General features: G+C 41.4%; 1 protein-coding gene across 1 annotated transcript; it reads right to left on the bottom strand.

Annotated features, from left to right (window-relative positions):
- Window positions 1-714: 714 nt before the first annotated feature.
- Window positions 715-17,634, bottom strand: LOC139457837 (uncharacterized). Its single transcript, XM_071239185.1, has 7 exons — window positions 17,514-17,634; window positions 13,956-14,953; window positions 10,964-11,170; window positions 7,913-8,040; window positions 5,416-5,549; window positions 3,277-3,359; window positions 715-948 (listed from the first exon to the last, which is right to left on the bottom strand). Exons 1-7 carry the CDS (start codon window positions 17,632-17,634, stop codon window positions 715-717), a joined length of 1,905 nt encoding a protein of 634 aa, XP_071095286.1.
- Between the last annotated feature and the right edge of the window lie 8,154 nt (window positions 17,635-25,788).

Raw genomic sequence — 25,788 nt, 5'->3', positions numbered from 1 at the left:
GTGTTCGTGAGAATCTCCAATATGTTATCGGGCTTTCCTACCACATTAAACTGACACGCCATGATATAACTGGAATACAGTTCAAAGTGGCGTTAAACCAACCTCTTTCAATCACTTAAATACATTGTATGTGTCTTCTATCTTATAAACTTCATATATCTTGCATACTTCATATCTCATACATTCTATTTATTTATAGGGGCGATCGGGTAGCCTAGTGGTTAAAGCGTTCGCTCGTCACGCCGAAGACCTGGGATCGATTCCCGACATGGGTACAATGTGTCAAGCCCATTTAAGGTGTCCCCGCCGTATTGCTGGAATATTGATAAAAGCGACATAAAATACTCACTTACTTTATTCCAAAACTACAAAACTACTGAACACGGTTAACACACACACCAATGAAGTTGAGTGAGATTGACACCAAATTGTATTAATATTTCAGCAGATGGACTCGGTTTAGCATACAACAGGCATATAAGAAGAACAGCAGATGACATGATTTTGCACACAACAGGCACGTCAGAAGATCAGCAGATGACATGATTTAGCACACAACAGGCACGTCAGAAGATCAGCAGATGACATGATTTAGCACACAACAGGCACGTCAGAAGATCAGCAGATGACATGATTTAGCACACAACAGGCACGTCAGAAGATCAGCAGATGACATGATTTAGCACACAACAGGCACGTCAGAAGATCAGCAGGTCAGCTGGGAGACCGGACTCTGTGGGACAGGAGACAAGCAACAACGTCCTTATGCTTAATGAACTTCGGGTACTTGAACTGTTGGGCGTACAGGTCAGGGTTCAGCTTCATGTGAATCTTCTTCACTTCCTCAAAGGTCCCAGGCTTCACTTGTATTACTGCTGCAGGGGCATAGTTTCCACTGGATCGGAACCGTTTGTATCTATCCTGGGTGTCTTGAAGACTTGCATCGATCTGCAAACGATACCAATGTCACTTGTCAGCAAACAAAGATAGACCACAAACCAACAGAGAAAAAAAGTCGGCGAGACAAATGATAAACCATATAAGGCCCACAGTGACATAGGTGTCAAATCATAGACAATGTATGACAATGTATGACAACATTGACAAGTGTCAAATGATAAGCCATGTAAGACCCACATTGACATAGATGTCAAATAATAGACAATGTAGGACCACATTGACAAGTGTCAAATGATAAACCATGTAAGACCCACATTGACATAGATGTCAAATAATAGACAATGTAGGACCACACTGACAAGTGTCAAATGATAAACCATGTAGGCCCACATTGACATAGGTGTCAAATGATAGACAATGTAGGACCACATTGACAAGTGTCAAATGATAAACCATGCTGGCCCCCACTGACACAGGTGTCAAATGATAGACAATGTAGACCTACATTAGTACAGGCCGCAGATGTATAGACAATGCAGACCCATGTTCATACATGTTGCAGGTGTATAGATAATAAAGACTCACATAAATAGAGGTTGCAGGTGTGTAGACAATGTAGCCCCGCCTTACTACATGTTGCATCGACAACGAGATACACATTAATACATAAATTCTGGTGTGCCAATAATGTAGACCCACAGTGATAAATGTTGCAGGTGTGTAGAAAATGTAAACCAACGTTAACATGTTGGAGGTGCAAAGACAATCACGACCCACATTGCCACAGATTGCAGGTGTATAGTCACATGTTGCAGGTGTATAATCACAGGTTGCAGGTGTATAGTCACAGGTTGCAGGTGTATAATCACAGGTTGCAGGTGTATAGACACATGTTGCAGGTGTTTGATTACAGGTTGCAGGTGTACAGTCACAGGTTGCAGGTGTACAGTCACATGTTGCAGGTGTATAGACACATGTTGCAGGCGTATAGTCACATGTTGCAGGTGTATAGACACATGTTGCAGGTGTATAGTCACATGTTGCAGGTGTATAGACACACGTTGCAGGTGTATACTCACATGTTGCAGGTGTATAGACACATGTTGCAGGTGTATAGTCACATGTTGCAGGTGTATAGACACACGTTGCAGGTGTATAGTCACATGTTGCAGGTGTATAGACACACGTTGCAGGTGTATACTCACATGTTGCAGGTGTATACACACACGTTGCAGGTGTATAGTCACATGTTGCAGGTGTATAGACACACGTTGCAGGTGTATAGTCACATGTTGCAGGTGTATAGTCACATGTTGCAGGTGTATAGTCACAGGTTGCAGGTGTATCGTCACATGTTGCAGGTGTATAGTCACATGTTGCAGGTGTATAGTCACATGTTGCAGGTGTATAGTCACAGGTTGCAGGTGTATAGACACATGTTGCAGGCGTATAGTCACATGTTGCAGGTGTATAGACACACGTTGCAGGCGTATAGTCACATGTTGCAGGTGTATAGACACATGTTGCAGGTGTAAAGTCACATGTTGCAGGTGTATAGTAACATGTTGCAGGTGTATAGTCACATGTTGCAGGTGTATAGACACACGTTGCAGGTGTATGGTCACAGGTTACAGGTGTATAGATACATGTTGCAGGTGTATAGTCACAGGTTGCGTGTCTAAAGTCACATTTTGCGGGTCGATAGTCACAGGTTACAGGTGTATAGCTTCAGGTTGCAGGTGTATAGTCACAGGTTGCGTGTCTAGAGTCACATTTTGCGGGTCGATAGTCACAGGTTACAGGTGTATAGCTTCAGGTTGCAGGTGTATGGTCACAGGTTGCGAGTCGAGAGTCACAGGTTGCAGGTGTATAGACACATGTTGCAGGTGTATACTCACATGATGCAGGTGTATAGACACATGTTGCAGGTGTATATTAGTCACATGTTGCAGGTGTATAGACACACGTTGCAGGTGTATAGTCACAGGTTGCAGGTGTATGGTCACAGGATACAGGTGTATAGATACATGTTGCAGGTGTATAGTCACAGGTTGCGTGTCTAAAGTCACATTTTGCGGGTCGATAGTCACAGGTTGCAGGTGTATAGTCACAGGTTGCAGGTGTATAGTCACAGGTTGACTCCTGACACACAACACTCTGTATTGCTGAACAATTTAAGGTTATTGTCTTCAATTCACTTATATACCCATAGGTATTGGATCTTTTGATGTTCAAAGTTGACATTTAATACGCCCATTTCTCTCCGATTATGTTTCTATGTTTGTTAGCACCAGGCCCAGCAAAGTGGTAGGTGTCTGAGGCGTGCATCACTTCGGGTTTTCGTCTTAACTTACCCCTGAAACTGTATCTACATACCGTATCTTTCTCACCATCAGTCAAAGCTCCATCACCAATCAGTTCGATGAAGACATACACGTGCGCTGTCGTGGATAGTTCACCTGCAAATTGTAGTAATACCAATTACACCATTGCACCGTGAGGGGCACTTCTGCGTTAGAAGTATCCTACCTCTGACCTCCCATCTCGCTACCAAACACCAGCCCTCAAATCAGTTTGCCATCCCCATGTACCTACAGTTAAAGAACATCGCGGGATGCATACAGAATAACGGATACATATCCGCTATGTTTGATGCGAGTAATAAACCAGGTCGCAACAGCGTGACTGTTTTTAAAATAGGGCGTTGAACCTCAAAATAATTACTCCACTTACATTGGTATTGCCTTAAATGAATAAACCTCAAAATTATCAAAATATCAATGCAATTCATAAAAATTGAATATTATAATTTATCATAAAAATATAACTGGAAATTAGAGGTTCCATCATGGCGTACGGCAACCGCGTCAGTGAGTAAATTCACTTACAATAGCATTTGTTTCAAGTCGTTGTGTTGGGGGCAAGCCCTCCAAACCCTCTGTTATTTTAGCAAGGCGCAGAAAAGATCTTCAGGAACTATCAGAAAGGAAAGAGCGTCATTGAGTGACGCTACTCCGAGTTGTTATCTGGCTTAGATATACTTAAAACCTTATCATGTTTGGGGATCGGTCGGGTAGCCTAGTGGTTAAAGCGTTTGCTCGTCACACCGAAGACCCGGGTTCGATTCCCGACATGGGTACAAAGTGTGAAGCCCATTTCTGGTGTCCCCCGCCTTGATATTGCTGGAATATTGCTAAAAGCGGCGTAAAACCATACTCACACACTCTCATATTTTGACAATTGATACAGGGTTAAGAAAGAATCGCAGTACATGGATCGATGAATCGTGTTCTGCATGCTCAGGTGTAAGGTGGCGATGCATCAATATATGAGTGAATCATGAAATCCGTGCGCCCGATAATCACCCATTACTGTAAAACTGACTCACGTGGTCAGAAATGTAAATTAATGATTCTTCTGTGAAACGACAATGTTATGATTACGGACCTGTTTGGGAGAACATGACCTGCATAATTTAAGAAATCAGAATATATTTTGTAGACAAGGTTATGGCAGATGAGTTCACATGAGTCATTCATTTCAACATCAGAATGGTTTGGACTTTACACTCGTGTACAGCTCAGTCTTAAATGTAAAAAAGTGCAGGATATACGTAGGGTAAATGCTGGATATACGTAGGGTAAAAGCAGGATATACGTAGGGTAAATGCAGGATATACGTAGGGTAAATGCAGAATATACATAGGGTAAATGCAGGATATACGTAGGGTAAATGCAGGATATACGTAGGGTAAATGCAGGATATACGTAGGGTAAAAGCAGGATATAAACGTAGGGTAAATGCATGATATACTTAGAGTAAATGCAGGATATAAACGTAGGGTAAAGGCAGGATATACTTAGAGTAAATGCAGGATATACGTAGGGTAAATGCAGGATATACGTAGGGTAAATGCAGGATATAAACGTAGGGTAAATACAGATATACTTACAGTAAATGCAGGATATACGTAGGGTAAATGCAGGATATACGTAGGGTAAAAGCAGCATATACGTGGGGTAAATGCACGATATACGTAGGGTAAAAGCAGGATATACGTAGGGTAAAGGCAGGATATACGTAAGGTAAATGCAGGATATACGTAGGGTAAATGCACAATATACGTAGGGTAAATGCAGGATATACGTAGGGTAAAAGCAGGATATACGTAGGGTAAATGCACGATATACGTAGGGTAAATGCAGGATATACGTAGGGGAAAGGCACAATATACGTAAGGTAAAAGCAGGATATACGTAGGGTAAAGACTCATGCTAGGCCAAGGGCTTGAGGTTGGAAAAAATGTCTCCTTTTCGTCTCTTTTAGCTGTTCCTGTTTACATGAGCATCGACAGAACTAAGAAAAAAGTCTACTTGTTTACCATTTGAATATATCTGGTACATTTCGTAATATTATTCCAAATTTCCTAAACGTTAAGATTTGACATTTCAATTGGGCCAAAAAGGGTTTATATCCCACCTCCTCCTACAACAACAACCTTTTGTTTTCTCTTACCAGTAAGTTCCTCAACGATGATGTTGCCGGCAGCCATGTAGTTGAGCATCGCCCCTGACGTCCAAGCTCTGGAAGCTTTTAAAACAGCCTCAGTGAACATGAACTCTGGGTACTTGTCATACCCGTCTCCCCTCCTGCGGGATACAACAGTGATAGCATTACAGGTGAAACCTGGCACTTTAAAACGACGGAAGTAGAATTGCATCCAGAGGTGAGGTGAAATGGGGTTTAACAACGCGTCGAAGATTATTGCACTTATATAGCGACGTGCATGTACGTGTGTGTGTGTGTGGCTGCTTGTACTTGTCCGGACTAATGCCGATTTATAGTGCTAGCTCACAGAGATACCATGCCGCAGTTTAACATGAATACCACACTCGGACACAGTATACTGACTCCAAGCCGACCAGTCCTTGTTTTAGCCCCTGAATGCCGAGCGCCAGACAGGGTAACAACAAGTACCATCTTTTAACGTCTTTTGGTTTGACGCGGTCGGGGATCGAACCCCGGACCTTCCGCTCTCCGGGCGGACGCTCTACCACTAAACCACGGAGGCGGTCTGAATTACATCCAGAAAGGGTAAGGGTGAATGCATGGCAATTTGAGAAGGTTTTGTCCTCTATCTTGCAGAACCTGACCCAGTTCGGCTTAAGTAGTGTGTGGCGCCAAATTTGATTTCTGTTCGTACGTTTGGCGTACTGCAGATCTAAAATAAACTGTTTGGACTCACTTAGTCGAGTATTAGCTCATAAACACGTTTTTCTGAGTATTTAGAAAGTGGCGTTACTTAACGTTCCCAGTTGTATTTAATACGACAGGCAACTGTAATCGTAATCATCGTAATTTCTGCTTTCCGATTAGCTGAATTGGTCACGTAGCATTGCATTCATTTCCCAATGAATTTTAAACATTAGGCCAAGCCCACTGAAGCGTACTAGTTCCACCACTAGGGAATGTCGGGAGACATACAGTCGAGATAAACTCCTTTCCGCTCATGTGTATCATCCCGCACAGGATGTTTTAGCGGAATTCATGCATATTCATCGTCTGAAACACCATTCGAGGACGAAGGCAGAGAAGGAATAAAACATCAAACGTGCAGGCTCGCTAACCTGGTTCAAATGTCACGTCTTCGTGTTTCATTTAAACAATCGTATTTTTCCAACTGTGTCATCCCGTGTTCAGGGAACTAATGTTTGAATCTCGCGGTTACTGACCATGCCATTTGAAACAGCCGCCTTCTCCCAGACATATTTGATTCGGTTCGTTACAGCTGCACTTCTTCTCGCAACTTGGTTTGATTGGCAGGCCCTGTGAACTTTGTTTGATGCCACTCCCCGTCGTTTGGCCACTGACTTTGTGGGCGTGTCAAGATATGTGCATAAATTTTAAACCAATCAGCTGATTCAGTTGTATTCCTGCACCGAGAATGTTTGTCAATTTCGTCTTTTTTACTTTGATTTATACAATTGGTTTTTTTTATTAAACTGTTGCAGATAACACGTGTTTCCATTGTCGAATTTAATTAAAAGTTAAGGACTGACCGTGTATTTGTTTCGGATCTTCGAGGTATGAATCGAAAAACCAATGTTCAAACTGTTTCACGTCGATTTTTCGATTCATACCTCAATCAACCTAAGGAAATACAAAGTGAATCTTAAGAATGAATATATAATGCACCAGATAATCGAGGATGTTCTTAAACAAATTGACTGTTTGGGTAACGTCGGATTTCTTGCAGATATTGTCGGTGACCCATTTACAGTCAGAGTCAAGAAGGAGCCATGCTTAAGACATTGCGTATACGGGGACATAAATGAATATGAACGGGTTTTGAAAGTTGAAGTGTTGGTTTTGCGTAGCTTTGATAACACTAAAGCCCATGAACTGGGAGATATCTTAAGAGATATCGCTGCGATGAAATTCCATCACAAAGCTTTGCAGAACATTGTAAAGTCATCGGTTACCATGACGCCACAATCAAATTACACTATCACTCTCTCTCAATCACTCATCGCTCTGCCGCTGAATGTGGTTAGTCTTTTTTTCCGTTCAACACATGCACATACACTGGTTATTATTGTTTCCAACTGGAAAAGTTGGATGAATAATTTTGGACGTTAAACAGAATCTAACCTGAGTGTTCACTATATCAACATGAGTCGATGAAAGTTTAAAACTCCGAAGCACCACTCGTGTTGGTATGTTTAATAAGTCTCGGAATTTCAAACTTTTCGACTCATTTTCATATATTGGATATCAAAAGACAATCCGGTACATCACCTGCCCGGAACAAAATGACTGTCTGTTCCCACGATTCGTTAATCTACAAAAATCCTAACAATTTCCCTGTTAATGCTATCGCCCAGGTTAACTTCGTTTCGCTGTCAACAAATTATTCACAAATACAGCTCACAGCAACAGTTATGTCATGATTAACACATGAAGAGCTGAGAGTCCAACAACAGCACGGTGCAGCATACAGCTGCCTACTCACCGTTGTTGCAGAACATAGTTGGGGGCCTGGCCAGTGAAACTGGTAACCCGGATGATGTCTCCTGTCCTATACCTGTACAGTCCAGACCAGTTGGTAATAACCATCTCATAACTCTGCCCAGGAACCACCTACAGACACAGTTGTAAACAGAAAACGTTATAGCCAGGAATAGTCAGTCTCGATTACCTGCCGAAGCAGACTCCATTGAGGGTAAAAGGCAAAATAGTGGTGAAAATCATACGAATGGACCACTGTAAACCAGTGAAGACACCAGGTGTTCGCGAAAAGGGAAAGCATATCCTGCTCTACCGGCAGAACCCGCCATTCACGCAATTTCCCCAAATAGTGTTTGCTTGTTACCCAGCAATACTCCAACTACGACTGGTGCCAGTTGACAATATTCCAGTTCCAGTCATTCCATATCTAACTCAGCAAATTGAAACTGCATACAAATTCATCCATTATCTATATTTAGGGTTCACACAATACAAAATTTAAACCACGAGGTTCCTGCACGAGTCGCCTCGGACAATTGTTACGTCACAATTATTCTACACCAGACGATGTAGACTGTGCACAATGATTCTACCGTTGGCTTCACTGGCAATTGCGACATCATACAGCACAACCAGTTGTGACGGCACAATGATTCTACACTGCACATTCCTCAAAGTTTGCCTCAGACCCCTGTTTATTTTACTGACACATCACAGCGAAACAATTTACTCAAATGACTCCAAATTTTGTGGGTATCCCTCTATGACATCATGTCATGTCCACAACAAAAGAGTTCCCCCTTGAGCACTTCCTTCTATGTGAGGTTCAGAACTTCAACCCTCGTAACCTCTATACTTTAACATAGACGTATAGTACTTGCAGCTCTAAAACTATTGAAACTCCTGCACTAAAACATAGACTTGTAGTACTTGGAGCTCTAAGGCTATTGCATCTCCTATACTTAAACATAGACTTACAGCACTTGCAGCTCTAAGGCTATTGCATCTCCTATACTTAAACATAGACTTACAGCACTTGCGACTCTAAAACTATAGCAACCCCTGGAGCACCTTTAAAATACAGTACCATAACTTCTCGTGAGGACGGTCTCTGCCGTAGGTCACATGTCTCAAAGACAAGCAACCAGTTTTTGTGAGAATCCGTCGGAATTTGACACTTACGAATGATCCCGATGCCATTTGGCACACTCGTCCCATTCCGTAATCTACAAGATACCGAGTGGCGAGGAATGATCCGATATGGCGCGAACTGAAAACGGCTCAAGGCGTCAAACGTCAGACGTCGAATTCGCGAGTACGCATGAATGACGTGTTATTTAATAATTCGTCGGGTGGATTTGTGACAGAAAAGTGTGGTAGGGAACACCGTAAGGATGATTTGGATAACAGTAAGGAACGAGGGAGGCATGTGCAAGGCTAATGACGACACAACGGTGAGTTCGCTTTTAAATCAGTACTGAAAAAATGTAGCCGGTGAAAGTGGCTTGTGTGAATGTTCCAGGACAGTTTCCAGTAGCCAAAGTATTCGACACAAAACCATTTCATTCTTTTAACGCGATGTTTTTGTGTGAAGAATATTAGGAGCCACTATAGAGTCTATAATAGAAACTAAACGGGTAGATTTACTTAACCTAATGATCGTGAAGGGATGATTGATCGTAAAGGGGATCCAAGAGCTAAGGACAGAATTCGGGTAATCTAATAGCCACTAAACGGGTACCTAACCCTAATGATCGAAAGGGGTGATTGATCGTAAAGGGGATCCAAGGGCTAAGGATAGAGTTCGGGTAACCTACCCTAACACTAGCGATATTTGGATGTGTTCAGCGCCAATATAATATCCCTAATAAACTACATTCTTGTGCATAATAATGAAAATTAATGCACCGACAAAATAATATATGTATATAAGTTCCCATTTACAACCCTTTTAGCCACTTGAATTACGAGAAAAAGGAAATAAAAAATATATAAAAAATAAAAGTGCTTTCGTAAACTAGCGCTTGCTATAAAATGCGCCGCCGCAGGCTATATTCAGTACTCTCAAATATTCAAAACTCTCCACAGCGTTTGGCGTATTCAATGACTTTTCGTGTAGAGATGATAGATCACTGGGAGGAGCTTATGCACACTCGATGACCCCTGACGTCACAGGGCATTGTGTCGCCGGTGTGACTGGCAACAAAATACTACAAATTACGTCATAGGGTATTGTCACGTGTTTAAAAATTTCGTGATACTGTATTCTAAAGGTAGGCCTAACCCCTACACTTAAACATAGACTTGTAGTACTTGCAGCTCTAAAACTGTTGCATCTCCTATACTTAAACATAGACGTATAGTACTTGCAGCTCTAAGGCTATTGCATCTCCTCGACTTGAACATAGACTTACAGCACTTACAGCTCTAAGACTATTACAACCCCTATACTTAAACATAGACTCATAGTACTTGCAGCTCTAAGACTATTGCATCTCCTATACTTAAACATAGACTTACAGCACTTACAGCTCTAAGACTATTGCAACCCCTATACTTAAACATAGACTTGTAGTACTTGCCGCTCTAAGACTATTGCATTTCCTATACTTAAACATAGACTTATAGTACTTGCAGCTCTAAAACTGTTGCAACCCCTATACTTAAACATAGACTTGTAGTACTTACCGCTCTAAGGCTATTGCATTTCCTATACTTAAACATAGACTTATAGTACTTGCAGCTCTAAAACTATTGCAACGCCTATACTTAAACATAGACTTATAGTACTTGGAGTTCTAAAGCTATTGCAATTCTTACACATAAACATAGACTTAGAGTACTTGCAGCTCTAAGACTATTGCAACCCCTATACTTAAACATAGACTCATAGTACTTGCAGCTCTAAGACTATTGCGATAGTAACATTAACTCATAATACTCGTTAAAATAAACTTGACCCTGGGCAACAAGGCCTCCACATCGCATAACGACAGAAGTTTAACAGTATCAGACAGAGTTGTTCTGAATAAAAAACAAGAAACAATGTAGCTACCTCATGAGCCAGCAACGACTGTGGGTTAACTTGATCAACATCCAGTTCGTGGATGAATTCGTAAAACACTTGTTCAGGAAGGATGGTATACTCCGTCTTCGTCTGGTCTCTGATGTCTATGTTGATGCCATACAATCCTTCGGACGCCACGTGTCTGCTGGAGGTTATTGGGACGTCTATTATGTACTTTTGTCTCAGAATATTCGCCTGAAATATAAGAGACTAAATGACGTTTCAATCTATGAGATGTGCATTTTGAAATTCTCGGGAGAAACTACTTCAATATATGTGACTAGACGTAGTTCATGTGCTGTTGTTTAGCGGCGCACTCAGGAATATTCTAGCTATATGACGGCGGTGTGAAAATGATAGAATCTGAACCAGACAATCCCGTGATTGACATCATGAACATCGGTCTACGCAATTGGAATACGATAACATGCATTTACCAAGTCAGCAAGCCTGACCACCAGATCCCGTTAGTCGCCTCTTACGACAAGCATGGGTTGACCTATTCTTTCACGAATCTTCACGGGCCTAATATATATGTTGTACTAGCGTTACAATGATGCGCTATTCCATCCGCTATTAAATATACCATGTTAAGATATCGTAACGATCTTGAATATAAATACATATGGTACTAAACATGTTCCCGTTAGATATCCTTTTTATTACAACTTTCGCTCTTTAGATAATGAAACGTGTTCAATTACAATCTGGGACGAGTGTATATATATATTACTCATTACTCATTATGGAATTCCAACGTTGAAAAAGACAGTTGTGGTATAATGGTGGGGTATGAATACAGCATTGGTAGTTGATGATTCGACCACAGACTGTTCTCTCAAGGAGCAACATGACAATAAAGTGAACAGTAAAATTGATAGCAAACAACTATAAGATGTCGGTTTTAAAATCATGTTTTATGATAGTATTTATGTTCACCAATATCACCAAGTTAGAGTGAGTGAGTTGGGTTTAACGCCGCTTTTAACAGTATTCCAGTTATAACGCGACGTGTCAGCTTAATGTGGGAGGAAAGCCCAAAGTGATGCAGGTATCAGACGTTTACCACTTCGGTGTAACCCACGAGCACGGGTATGGTGCTGACAAACCTAGAAACATAATTGTGGCGAACCGGGATTCGAACCCACAATCATAGGTTTCTGGCGTGCCCAAGGGACACAACTCTGCACAGCGAATCGGGGCGCCTTAGACGACTGGGCCACCCGTGCCCCCTCACCAAGTTAGAAACATCTGCAGTCAACAGACACTCGGTTTCAAACTCGGTTCAGTGTGGGCTCGGGTGGCCCCGATCAAGACGATCGACTCATCGGGTCATGTCATGTTGGGTATGTGATTTCATCCGAGTCAGTAGCTGTACAGTATCTGCTATGGAATAGGCTGTAATTACCGTTAAACTGCACCAGCCGTCCATTGGGGACTGAGAAAGCAACAACAGCGTGAGTAAGATCACTAGTCTTATCCAGGCTATTGTAACAGCGTGCTGGTAGGAATATCCAAGAATAAAATTAACAGGCTCTAGAAGGTCTAAAACACTGCGGCAAAGTCACGTGTAAAAACACACATATCCTCAATGTTACGATCCCTTCATAGGCTTGTACCTATTGCAAATGGAGTTGACTTCTAGTTGCTTACTCTCACGTACAAGTATGTAAATGGAATAGCTCCATCTTATCTCAACGACCTTTTCCATGTGTACCAGACACCTAGAAACGTGTGGTTTGGTGACAAACCAAAAGTTAAATCCTTTGGTGCTCAAACCTTTCAAGTAACTGCTTCTAAACATTGGAATACTCTACCAATTGCACTCAAAACAGACCCATCACTTGATATTTGCAAGTCAAGACTTTTAACATTTTTGTTTGAAAACTCAGACATTTCGCTCTTGTTTACATATGCATGTCTGTTGTCAGAACATTGAGCATGTTTTGCTGCGTGGAAATTAGCGCGTTAAAAGAATTCCTATTATTATTGCAACGGTGGACAGGAGAATGGCTATTTCCCAACGACTGTCCACTTGGTCCAAGGGGCGCTAGTCTCACTCAAATTACCACACAAAGACCAAGGTCGTAAGGAGACGAATGATGTGATGATCTTTCGACATAATACTTTGTTTATGATAGGTGATGCTCTGAACTTCAATAAGCAACGATGCTTGCAGTATTACAATAAACACGTGAGGGTCCCTTCATATGTACTCTCTCTATTTCAAACGTATTTGTTCGCGAGTCAACTGTGAAATAACACTGACTAGACATGAAATGAATCGATTCTCTCGCCGGCTCCCCATTTATCATATGAACTGAGTTTGAAGATAGATTTCCGTTAAATGCTAACGTTCCTAACTTGGTGATGTTTGTATATTAATACTATCATGAACACGACGACGTTGAATCATTTCTCGTAATCGAGCAACATGCACACTCCATTTCCATGTTGCACTTTAAAATTGAGAGAACAGTCTATGGTCGAATCATGAGATACGAATGTTGTACTCATACACCACTCTTATACCAACAACGTCTTTTTTCAACGTTGACGTTCGATAATGTCCTAAGTTTAAGGGAGTAATAAATAAGTTACTACACTCGTCCCCGATAGATACTGTTTTCATTACAACTCGGTATCTAACGTTACTTGTTTAGTAATGATTATCTATCTATATTTTAGCGTGAAAATAATGCGTTATTCCATCAACTCACTGCAAGCCCCTAAGCGAGATGATATTTTATATACAGTAAACTACGGTTATAACGAACTCAAAGGGACCACTTATTTTAGTTCGTTATAACAGTAGTATATAAACATAAACATATATACAACATATATTCAGCAAATGGCCGGTACTAAAAATAAATTCGTTATATCCGTCAGTTCATTATAAGCATGTTTGTTATAAACGTAGTTTACTGTAGTTGCAATACTGAATTATTTAATTATTACGACTATCTGAGTTTCTCACCGCTGGAATGTAAGCTCCTGACGACGCCGTATGCAACACTGACAAACATGGCCAGACTCGTGGCCCAATATTGTGGAAACCTTCCTTGAATATACGTCTTAGTTCACCAGCTCTCCTAGCATCAGCAGCCAGATGCTTCTGAAGCTTGTGTCTCAAGTCTTCCCCCAGGCCACGACACTCGGAGATGCTTCCCCTTTCAATGTCTCCACACATGGCTTCCCATTGTGTCTCAATGAGCCTGAAGAAGTTCAAAGCTGTAGGTGCTGTGAGGGTGCTTAGCAGGGTGACATCTTTACATGTCAGACCAAACAATGCATGGACATATAAAGACGCATGCTCCTGTCTTATTTCGTAAGCAGCATCAGGTGATGGTCTAAAGTGACAGACGAATGACCCAGCTCCACTAGCAGGACCTTGTCGGACTCCACTCGGAGACTTCGTGACACTCGGTGGTGTCCTCACGTCCAACCAGAACTTGAGCTTGCCTACGTTTGGAATCTTAAGCAGCTCCCTCCGTGTGTGGATATTGTAAATGGTAAACATCTGCAAATCGAACGCCATTTGTCTGGGATAGAGCTTACTTTTCCCAGAAGAAGTACCAGAAGTCAAAGTGAAATAGTCAGGTTGTCCGGGGAACATGACATCGGGCTCTCCGTGCATCATACGCTGGATGTACATGTCATAGTTCTCGTGGGATGTAAGACCCTGCTGACACCGAAATCCTTCGAGACATGTTACAGAATCAAAGGCGTTATCACGTCCATATGCGGTTCCAGAACCCTTCTTGAGAATACTTTTTAGAACGGTTCTTTGTTGATGTATAGCATCTCTTAGGATAGGGAGGTAGCTGGGTGTCAAGCATGCTCTGATGTAACCTTTCTTCAACCATATATACTGCTTCCAGAGCGATCCCCACGTGTGGTGGGGGCTTGGGTCTAACCTTATGACGTCCATCAATACAACGCTTAATAGAAGAAGCAAAACACCGAGTCCGGAACCTGAAACAACTTAGCGTTCAAGTCAGTATGTATCAAAGGGTTACAAACATACACTATACAACACGCATTAGCTGTATCTAATTATAAAGCATCACTATAATAAATGCACGCATCCAAACATGTGATAGTGCCGAGGCATGGAGTTCACTTTTTTTATGTTTCCCTGTTTATCTGCTTGTGAATATCAATAAGTCAGAATTAAAGCCAGTGCAAACAGGGCACAATATCAGTTGCCTGCATATAGGAAAATACTTAAAGTTGTAGTACTTCGTTGTGGCGAAGTACTTTCAGCCATTTGATATATGGTAGTGTTTGTTTGTTTGTGTGTTTGTTTACTGTTTAACGCCACAATCAGCAGTATTCCAGCTGCATGGCGACGGTCTGGAAAACATATGCGTGTATGGGCCAGATAATCAATATCGCACTCAGCAATATTCCAGTTATATGTCTGTAAATCATCGAGTCTGGACCAAACAATCCAGTGACTGATATCATGAGAATTGATCCACACAATTGGGATACGATGATCTGCATCAACCGAGTCAGCGAGCCTGACCCCCCGATCCCATTAGTCGCCTCTTATGACAAGCGTGGGTTGCTGAAGATAAATTCACAGGTCTATACGGCAATGGCATGTAACTTTCCTTAAACGAGAGTACCATAGGTACAGAAGCTCACCTTTATTCAGTGATACAAAATTTATGGTCTGAGGATGTTCCGAACTAGTTAGTTTTTATAAAAGACATACTCCCTGATAGGAATAGCAATGTTGTCGCCTGCGGCGATAGTAATAATGTTATCGCTAATACTCATAGAGCAATGTCAATGCATGTATTAGTTTCATAAACGGCTTACTGAATACACGTTGTTGTCAAATCCACAACTAAACAATATAAATCTATCAAAGGATACCTAATTATTATAGCCTGATTCACCGTACTTACATAACATCATATAACATTGATTGGGGTATTTTCCCAGTAGCATACTTCATGATATAATCCGGGGCGGTCGGGTAGCCTAGTGCTTAAAGCTTTCGCTCGTCACGCCGAAGACCCGGGTTCGATTCTCGACAGGGTACAATGTGTGAAGCCCATTTGTGGTGTCCCCCGCCGTGATATTGCGGCGTAAAACCAAACTCAAACACTCACTCACTCATGATATAATCCAGTACTTTATTAGCAGCATTTGGAGATCTACACCAAATCTTCAATACATATTCACAGTACGTATAGTATTGCGTTCTTATTTCTGTACACCATATCTTAGCATCATAAAACAGAATAGGCAAAATTTTACAACCGCGTATTTTCAAATACTAGTAACATTCACATTCGTATTTAGATATTCGAACATCGTTTTCTTGGTGGGGACAGGTGTCTTGTTAGCCTGTTCAGCTAAAGTGACACAAGCTTGAGCGAATATATTTCTACATGAAAATACAATGCCAAGATAATGATACTATGATATGACTTCTAACGTTTGACAAATTATGCACCATCGTTCATCGTGATAGAATACCACCATGTCTTTAACACTGTTACCTTTCTCGTATCTATATTAATAGTTAAATCCCATTTGATGCAATATGTTTCTTAACTTGATATGTTTCTTTCACATTATCATCAACAAACGTCAACTAATTTCATCAATAACATAATCAATAAAATGCCACTTATATATTTTTTTTTATAATATCTACTAACGTATCATTGTAGATAAGAAATAATAAAGGTGAAACATACAACCTTGTCTAACGCCACATGATGTATTAAATAAATATGTACAATGACTTGGACTATGTTTCACAGAAGCCTTAACTTTACTGTACATGCTTTGAAAATATTTAAATACATTACCATGGATACACGTTTTTAAACCTAGCTATAACAACTTTGTTCTATCAACCATATCAAATACCTTATTAACATTAACGCATAAACAGTAGAATTTACCCCTTCGTTGTCTTACATATCTATGTTCGAGGGCGTACAAAACAAATAAACAATTTAATGCAGTTATAAGCATACGACGTTCATAAGCAGGATCTTGGCCTTCGGGGGCAACCAAGCGTATGTCAGAGTAATCACTATAACATGCATATTGTTGCATAAACGTACGTGTGTGTTAAATACTCACAAGAAGAGTAGGACAAATTAGAAAGTCAAAATTGGATTATTGAACTGATTACAAACACCCCGTTTCTAGCTAATGCCCTCACAGCATGTTGTATTTTCCAAGGAGTAGTTACTGTGTTGGAAGGGAGGTTATTGCGAACTTAGTAAGTGAATTTGTAATCACCATATCCAGTGGTTTGTTGGAAGAATATATTGGCACGAATGATGTATTTTTTTTACTAACATTCAAAGTTTACTTCCTTGAGGCAAGCCACGTACAGAACATAGATATATATATTCAGTCGATGTAGAGATTTCAAGTCAGTACTACATGACAGAGGGACTGACTAACGAAGACCCATAACATAAATATAAACTCAACTTGGCTTTGTCGAGTTTGGAATATTGAATGTATTGATGTTAGGATAATGATGAACATTTACCTGCTCCATTGTGAATTCTGGACACAGGTAGGACCGCCTCCAGCATCAAACAACTCAGTCCTCCGCAGAATACGGCTACAGTACCAGCACAGAGAACCCTTGGCGAAAACGATGGGAACATTTTCAAAACCTCCTGTCGTAAGTCAGCGACGATATGCTTTAAGTTCATGTTTGAGTGACGAGAGAGACGTTGTCTTGTCTCCCTTGACATGTTAATTTTATAGTTATTCATACAACGTTTCTATGTTATGGTAAGTTATATAGGCCATACCTACATGTAACACAGGAGACATGTGTCTGTAACACCGAATACATGTGTCTGTAACACTGGAGACATGTGTCTGTAACACTGGAGACATGTGTCTGTAACACTGGATACATCTGTCTGTAACACTGGAGACATGTGTCTGTAACACTGGAGACATGTGTCTGTAACACTGGAGTTATGTGTCTGTAACACTAGAGACATGTGTCTGTAACACTGAAGACATGTGTCTGTAACACTGAAGAAATGTATCTCTAACACTGGAGACATGTGTCTGTAACACTTGAGACATGTGTCTGTAACACTGGAGACATGTGTCTGTAACACTGGAGACATGTGTCTGTAACACTGGAGACATGTGTCTGTAACACTGGAGACATGGGTCTGTAACACTGGAGACATGTGTCTGTAACACTGGAGACATGACTGTAACACTGGAAACATGTGTCTGTAACACTGGAGACATGTGTCTGTAACACTGGAAACATGTGTTGGTAACACTGGAGACATGTGTCTGTAACACTGGAGACACGTGTCTGTAACACTTGAGACATGTGTCTGTAACACTGGAGACATGTGTCTGTAACACTGGAGACATGTGTCTGTAACACTGGAGACATGGGTCTGTAACACTGGAGACATGTGTCTGTAACACTTGAGACATGTCTTTAACACTGGAGACATGTGTCTGTAACACTGGAGACATGTGTCTGTAACACCGAATACATGTGTCTGTAACACTGGAGACATGACTGTAACACTGGAAACATGTGTCTGTAACACTTGGAACATGTGCCTCTAACAATTGGAACATGTGTCTGTAACAGTGGAGAATGTGTCTGTAACACTTGGAACATGTGTATGTAACACTAGAGATATGTATCTGTAACACTAGAGACATGTGTATATAACACTGGAAACATGTGTCTATAACACTGGTAACATGTGTCTGCAACACTGGAGACATGTGTCTGTAACACGGGAGACATATGCCTCTGACACTGGTGTGTGTGTGTGTGTGTGTGTGTGTGTGTGTGTGTGTGTGCGTGTGTGCGTGTGCGTGTGCGCGTGTGCGTGTGCCTGTGCGTGTGTGTTGGCAGTGTCCGGCTGGCAGGGATCATGATCAGCTTGATACAGATTAGCATGACCCTTTACTTGAGGATTTGCATGACACTTTTCATGAAGAAGTATATGACACTTTACGTGAATTAAACGTATAATACGTGTTTACATGACAGACTTCACGAATGTTGTTCATGATACTTGTCTTTAAAATGGAGCATTTCATTGGTTCATGACATTGGTATCACAAGTGACAGAAGGCAAACCTTCACTGCCTTTAATACAACAGACCTGCCTATAAAAAAACGGACTGTCAACGCGTATGCTAATTTAAGCCTTGGGGAAACATTCGTCAATCAGTGAAGTCTATCGTGTCACGGGACAAGTACCGTGTTACATTGTGAAAGAGTTACATTCAGGTTATGATTCAATAAAAGTCAAACGAAACCGTCGGTATTATGCGTATTACTCTTTGCGGTGAATATCTGTACCGTATCGTCTTCTGATTGCTATTCTAAGCAGTCGTTTCTTCAGATGTCTGTATCCTACATGTTGGGACAGGCGTAATAGACACAAATACATCCATGTCTGATTGCCGGTCTTACCCTTTTCGCGAACACTGATCACTGATTTTCAGTCATGATTTCCATCCCTGCTTTGTCTTTAAAGCTCAATGAAATCTGTTGCGGCAGTTAATCGAGACTTATTTTCCCCAGATATTAGCGTTTTGAACTGCAAAAGGAAAAAGCCGGTTTTCATTTGCCCTGCTCTCTTAATCAAAGTTAGCTGAGCTATAAAGTGAGGAGAAATAGGATTTAACGTCGCGTCCAAGATTGACGCACTTGCATAGGGACGTGCATACACAATACACATGCGTGTGTGTTTAACATTCAAACTACTACTGTCCCTGTAGCTTCGATGCTGTGGTTGCATTTTGTCAAATCATGAGAGACAGAATGCGTAAATGGTGAGATAGAGAATACACATATCATGAAGGAAACCAATAGAGGATGACTAACCGGTATGTTGTTCTCACGATCAAGACACAAGCATGTGTTCATTGTCCCATATGGTTTATAACGCACCACGAGTGACGATCCTTCAGCAACCCATGCTTGTCGTACGGTGGAGACGAACATGACATCAATCACTGGATTGTCTGGTCCAGACTCGATTATTTACAGACCGCTGTCATATATAGCTGGAATATTCCTGAATGCGGCGTTAAACAAACTAAAAGGAACAAAGAACTTACAACCCATTAATCAGGACACGTGACAGACTTTAAAATAGTTAAATAGTTTACAGCGAGCAGTGCGAGTTTTAGTTGAAGTTGCTCATTTCGTGACGAGCCTGTCCTGTTCGGTCAGTTGTCAGAGACATTCAGAGATTGACTGAAAATGAGCAAAGTTGATGTGAGCATCAATGCTCATGCTGTGTTCATTCTTGTATGGGTGTGCGACGGAACATGAATATCTATGTAGGTAATAAGGACCCATCTCTCCTGGACTTGGTGAAACCTCAGCACCCTGCGAGTTGCAGAAAATTGTCTTAGAAGGACCATGGCGACACGGAACGGCAATAGGCTCAGGTCACTGCTATCACTTGACACACCAAAACACAGCCTCGACATGGTGGAGACTGCGTTTCTTTCAAAAACAACAAGTTTAAGATGATGCCAATATCCTATTTTCTGTTGTCGCTGCGATCCTTCATCTTCTTCCCCCCTCCCAGTCGCCATAACACACTTACGACATTACTAACTGGGCCGACCTGTCCTTGTTTTAGCGCCAAGCAGGTAACAACATGTACCATCTTTTCACGTGTTATACATATGTCCTATGCGTAATAAAATCGATTGGCCTGACGCCGTGAGGAGGTCTGCCAGGACGAATAAGGGAGAGCACTCCAACCTTCACAATCTGTCAAACACACATAATCAGGAAGTCAATTCCGCTGATCACGTTTCTAATACTCCAAGAAGAACTGAGTCAATCTTATGAGAGTTGCCATTCAAGAGTTGAGTAATGCACTAAAGTAGACAGTGAGTGAGTTGGGTTTAACGCCGCTTTTAACAGTAGTCCAGTTATATCGCGGCGTGACAGCTTAATGTGGGATGAACGCCCGAAGTGATGCAGATCTCAGACGTTAGACGACTGAGCAACCCGTGAAGACAGACAGGGACAGACAAGAGCGAGAGAGAGAGGGGGGGAGAGAGAGAGAGACAGACAGGCAGACAGAGAGAGAGATAGAGAAAGCGAGAGAGAGAGCGACAGAAAGAGCGAGCGAGAGAGAGATAGAGAAAGCGAGAGTGAGAGAGTGAGTGAGAGATAAAGAGAGAGAGAGAAAGCGAGAGAGAGAGACACAGAGAGATAGTGAAAGCGAGAGAGAGAAACAGCGAGAGAGAGAGCGACAGAAAGAGCGAGCGAGAAAGAGATAGAGCGAGAGAGAAAGAGAAAGCGAGGGAGACACAGAGAGATAGAGCGAGAGAGAGATAGAGAGAGATAAAGCGAGAGAGAGACAGACAGAAAGCGAGCGAGATAGAGAGAGAGATAGAGAGAGAGACACAGAGAGAGCGAGAGAGAGATGGAGTCACCAAATACTTAAAAAATTGGACTTGGTCTTGGGTTGTTATTATGTAATGTGAGTGGAGAGATTTGCCTCCCCACTTGGTTACAGTTCGGAAATATCAGAAAATCAATATTTCGCTAAATGTTCCACTTTTTATAAATGCACAACAGCTAAAAAAGGTTGGTCGCCTTATATCTTGAACCGATAATCATGATACAGTTATATTCGAGTTATATAAAAGCTACACAACCCCACAGCCTACGCGACAGTGTTCCTAAACAGACGGTATGTCTGACTGACGGCGACGGCTGTCACACACTTAGATCTCTCAGTTCATAGACGTAGACGAAAACGTGACTAATGTTACTGACAACTGTGAAAGACAAAATATTTTTTTAAGTTGAACGTCAAATGTACTCATATAAAATAAAGGCGGCATGTTGGCAAATGATTTGGCCGGACCTACCGAAGCATAAGGTAAGGCCACAGATGCGACACACTTTTTTAAATTTAAACGTCAAATTTCAACATATTTGTCTGTAAAACAAAAAGTCCATTCGTCCATGGATCGTAAAACTCTATCAAAAATGCAGATGTATAAATATATAAAGATGTCTGCGTATAACGGTTGTTGTGCTTTTTCTCCACCCAAAGAATTGATCGGTTGACTGAATATTGCTTCATGCCACATTCAGCAACATTCCAGCTACAAGTTTACCACCGGTGTAGAATGTATCTCCTGTTTCCCATTGCAAGTCGTGAGGGGCGACTAAATTGGGAATTGTTGGGACCCGTGAAGATCCGAGGTAGAATAGGTCTTCAGTAAAGGCCGGGCTTGCTGAAAAAGGCGACTATGCTTCTCGTAAGAGGCGACTAACGGGATCGGGTGGTCAGGCTCGCTGACTTGGTTGAAGCATATCATCGATCCCAATTGTGTGGATCGATGCTCATGATTTCAATCACTGGATTGTCTTGTCCATACTCGATTACTTACAGACCGCCGTCATATAGCTGGATTATTGCTGAGTGCGGCGTAAAACAACTAACCAAACCAAACCAAAATTATGTTGCAAGGATTTTTATCATTAACTTCAAGACAGTCAGTTAATGATAATTCTACTGAACTCTGAAAATCCTGATATGATCCATTTGTTTCTGTATTTTAAATACATGTCTTTGTGATGAGAAATGTGTAACTTGGTTTTAAAATCTAATCATGTTCACACGTGACAAATGTTCAAATCCAATCTGCATTGTACTGTGGGCCTTTATGGCTACATGACTGAATACGTTTGCATAAGTGGTGACTAAACGGCTTGGTCAGTCAGGCCCGAGTGATTGCACTAATGGTACCCCTACGGCCCTGGGTCTTTCTTCCTTGTTTTAACCACTGATTTGTATGGTCCAGACTCGACTATTTACAAACCGCGGTGATATAGCTGGTCTAGCATAGACTAAGATGTTTTAACAACTAGTCCGCAATTCTGCTGTGTTGACATATGGCAATAAGTTTGCTTTTTAATGGATATATAATAACTGAACGCCTGCTGGGTTCTTTACTGGCTGGACTAAAGGCCTACACTGGAAATAGAAGTAATCAGATATTTCAAACTTTAACACCCTCATAAAAACAAATGGTATATAAAGTCTTATGCCTTCTATCTTTATTTCTGTGTATGATGTTAAACCACACGAGTGATGGCAACACACCACGTGCAATAGTACACATTCCATCCAGTGACAAATCATCTTTACTGTCACAGTGAACAACAAATCTGACAAAAGACAAAAAGTCTCATATTTACCGTCACTACCATAAATGTAGTTGAATATGCGGCGTTTGAAGCGACCGCATAATCCTACAGGTTCATTCTAACAGGTTGCGATAGGTATATGTTTTCCAACTTTAATTGTTGACAAATATGTCAATCAAACACAAAGCGATACATTATTTCTGTTTGCAAAATATATTTGTTCTTATTTTTGGAAGGTGACATTTCCACGTGTATTAACGTTGTTCACAGCTAGTGTTAACAGTACGTGTCACCATGGAAACCATATCGAAGGTGAGAGAGCATTGTTTTTATTCTCAAATTAGCATTTCACTAGAGAATCATGTAAACATAAAGAATGTTGGACATTGGCAAACAATATGATTATCAAACCCTATCACATTAAAGGTAATCTATCCCTGCGAATCAGCGTCCTTCACAGCACGTGTCACCATGGAGACCACAGGCCAGGAGAGGAGTTTTTGACACTTCTATCTCGGCTGTATCGCAGATCAGTTAATAATAATTATATATTTAAGGTGGCAAACAATTTGTTTGCCAATGTTCTTAGTTGTATATATATATTATTATCACACCCTATCACACCTTCCAGTTTACACATGAACGGTTATCTGTCCCTGTGAGTCAACGTCGTTCACAGCACGTGTCACCATGGAGACCACAGGCCAGGAGTGGCGCCGGTAGGGGCTCGTGTAAAGGGACGGAACATTGTTTGGTTTTTTCTCAAATTAGCATTTAGCTACAGAAGCATGTAAACATAAACAATGTCAAGGACAAACGCGGAGGGTAAATGCGCCCACAGATAGGAGACACTTTTTGACACCTCTATCTCGGCCAAACAGATATCTGGAATTGTATTTTTTTAAAGCTTTTAATGACAACCTAATATTATGGCATGATTCCGACTGCCTCGAAAGGGTTCCGAAACGGTTGTTCATACTGCATTTAGATCACACTAGTTCTTCACCCATATAAGTAGATATTTTATGACAAATATTTACCCTCATATCAGTTCGTGTTATCAAACCATTCCCCATTTTCGAGAATCTGATTGATTGTAGTTGCATGCACTCACGTCATTCATGATTGAGAAGGCTCGGTTATATAACGGGACTAGTTTTGACTGTGGCGTTAAACAGTAGTCACTCACTCATCTAGGTACTGGATTGAACGAGTTATTCGTTGAAAGCTGTTTGATAGACGAGGAACTCGGTATGATGTTTGTTTGTTTGTTGTTTAACGCCGCACTCAGCAATATTCCAGCTATAGGACGGCGGTCTGTAAATAATCGAAACTGGACCAGATAATTCAGTGATTGACATCATAAGCATGATCTACGCGTTTGGGATACGATGACACGCATCAAGCAAGTCAGCGAGCCTGATCCCCAGATCCCGTTAGTCGCCTCTTACGACAAGCATTTGCTACTGAAGATCCCATCACACATACCATGCGATCCCGACACCCCAGTCCCCCAGCCCCACTACACCCCATCCTCTGAGCATTCCCCAGTACCCTTTATCGACACAGACACGTGAGTCTTTTTAATAATTATCGTTAGCCGACTTACTGGCGTCAAATTCATATGCCACAAGATTGTCGCAAATCTATCAAAAACAAATCATTTCCGAACACTTTGCCAATAGTGACTTGTGATGCAACTGCAAGGAGTCCAGGGGCGGTATTCATAAACATTCTTGGAGTGCTAAGGAGGTCTTAAGTCTGATAAAATTCTTTGAAATACCAAAAGTTACTCTTAAATCTAAGAATTTTCTTAAGTCATATCCATAAAAACTTTTAGCGCTAAGAGTACCCCTAAAGTTAAGAGTACTCAAGAGGGCTTTTAATTACCTAAGAATTTTCTTAAGTGGCGGCAGCTGGGGCTCCCCAGCCGCATTAGCTGAGAACTTTCAGGCCAAGGAAAAACATTTTCAGTGTGTATTCAGACACGGAACTTATCCAGCGGTTTCGTCTTGACAGTGCGGGTATATTATTTGTCAGGAATTTAATCAGGATAGGCTTACCTCCCCTACACAAAGAAACAATGCTATCAACCTGGAGATGAAAATAGCTGTCATGCTGGTTATCTTGCAAATGGGAAAATGCAACTGTGTAACGCCGATGATCTTGGAATAAGTGAGCCATCCATAAGCCGTATTGTCAGTGAAACAATTGATGCATTGTCAACACCGGCTATTGTCCGACAATGTGTCAAATTACCTGTACTACGAACAGACATCCAACGTAATCAAGCAGCGTTCATGGCAATTGTTGGCTTCCCTGGTTACGACCAATGTCCTACCTAAGAGTTCCTCTCACAGTTTCACTTAACGCTCAGCTAAAAGTTAGGCTCCGAGTCATTATGATTACACTCCTGTAACACTTAGCTAAGAATTTTCTTAGCGAGTTAAAAAATTCTAAGAATGTTCATGAATACCGCCCCTGGTCCGTAACAACCTAAGTTGGTCGTGAGAGGCGACTTGATGGCTCGGTCACTTGTTTGATGGCGTGTCGCCGTACCCCGACGACGTGGATCGTTGCTTGATATCAATCACTGGTTTGTGTGCTCGATATTTTTACAAAC

The sequence above is a fragment of the Haliotis cracherodii genome, unplaced genomic scaffold (assembly GCF_022045235.1).
Source record: "Haliotis cracherodii isolate W230 unplaced genomic scaffold, xgHalCrac1.p SCAF_12, whole genome shotgun sequence".
Taxonomy (NCBI): Eukaryota; Metazoa; Mollusca; class Gastropoda; order Lepetellida; family Haliotidae; genus Haliotis; species Haliotis cracherodii.
Note: the sequence above shows the minus strand (reverse complement) of the source record. Positions and strands in the feature narration are given on the sequence as shown.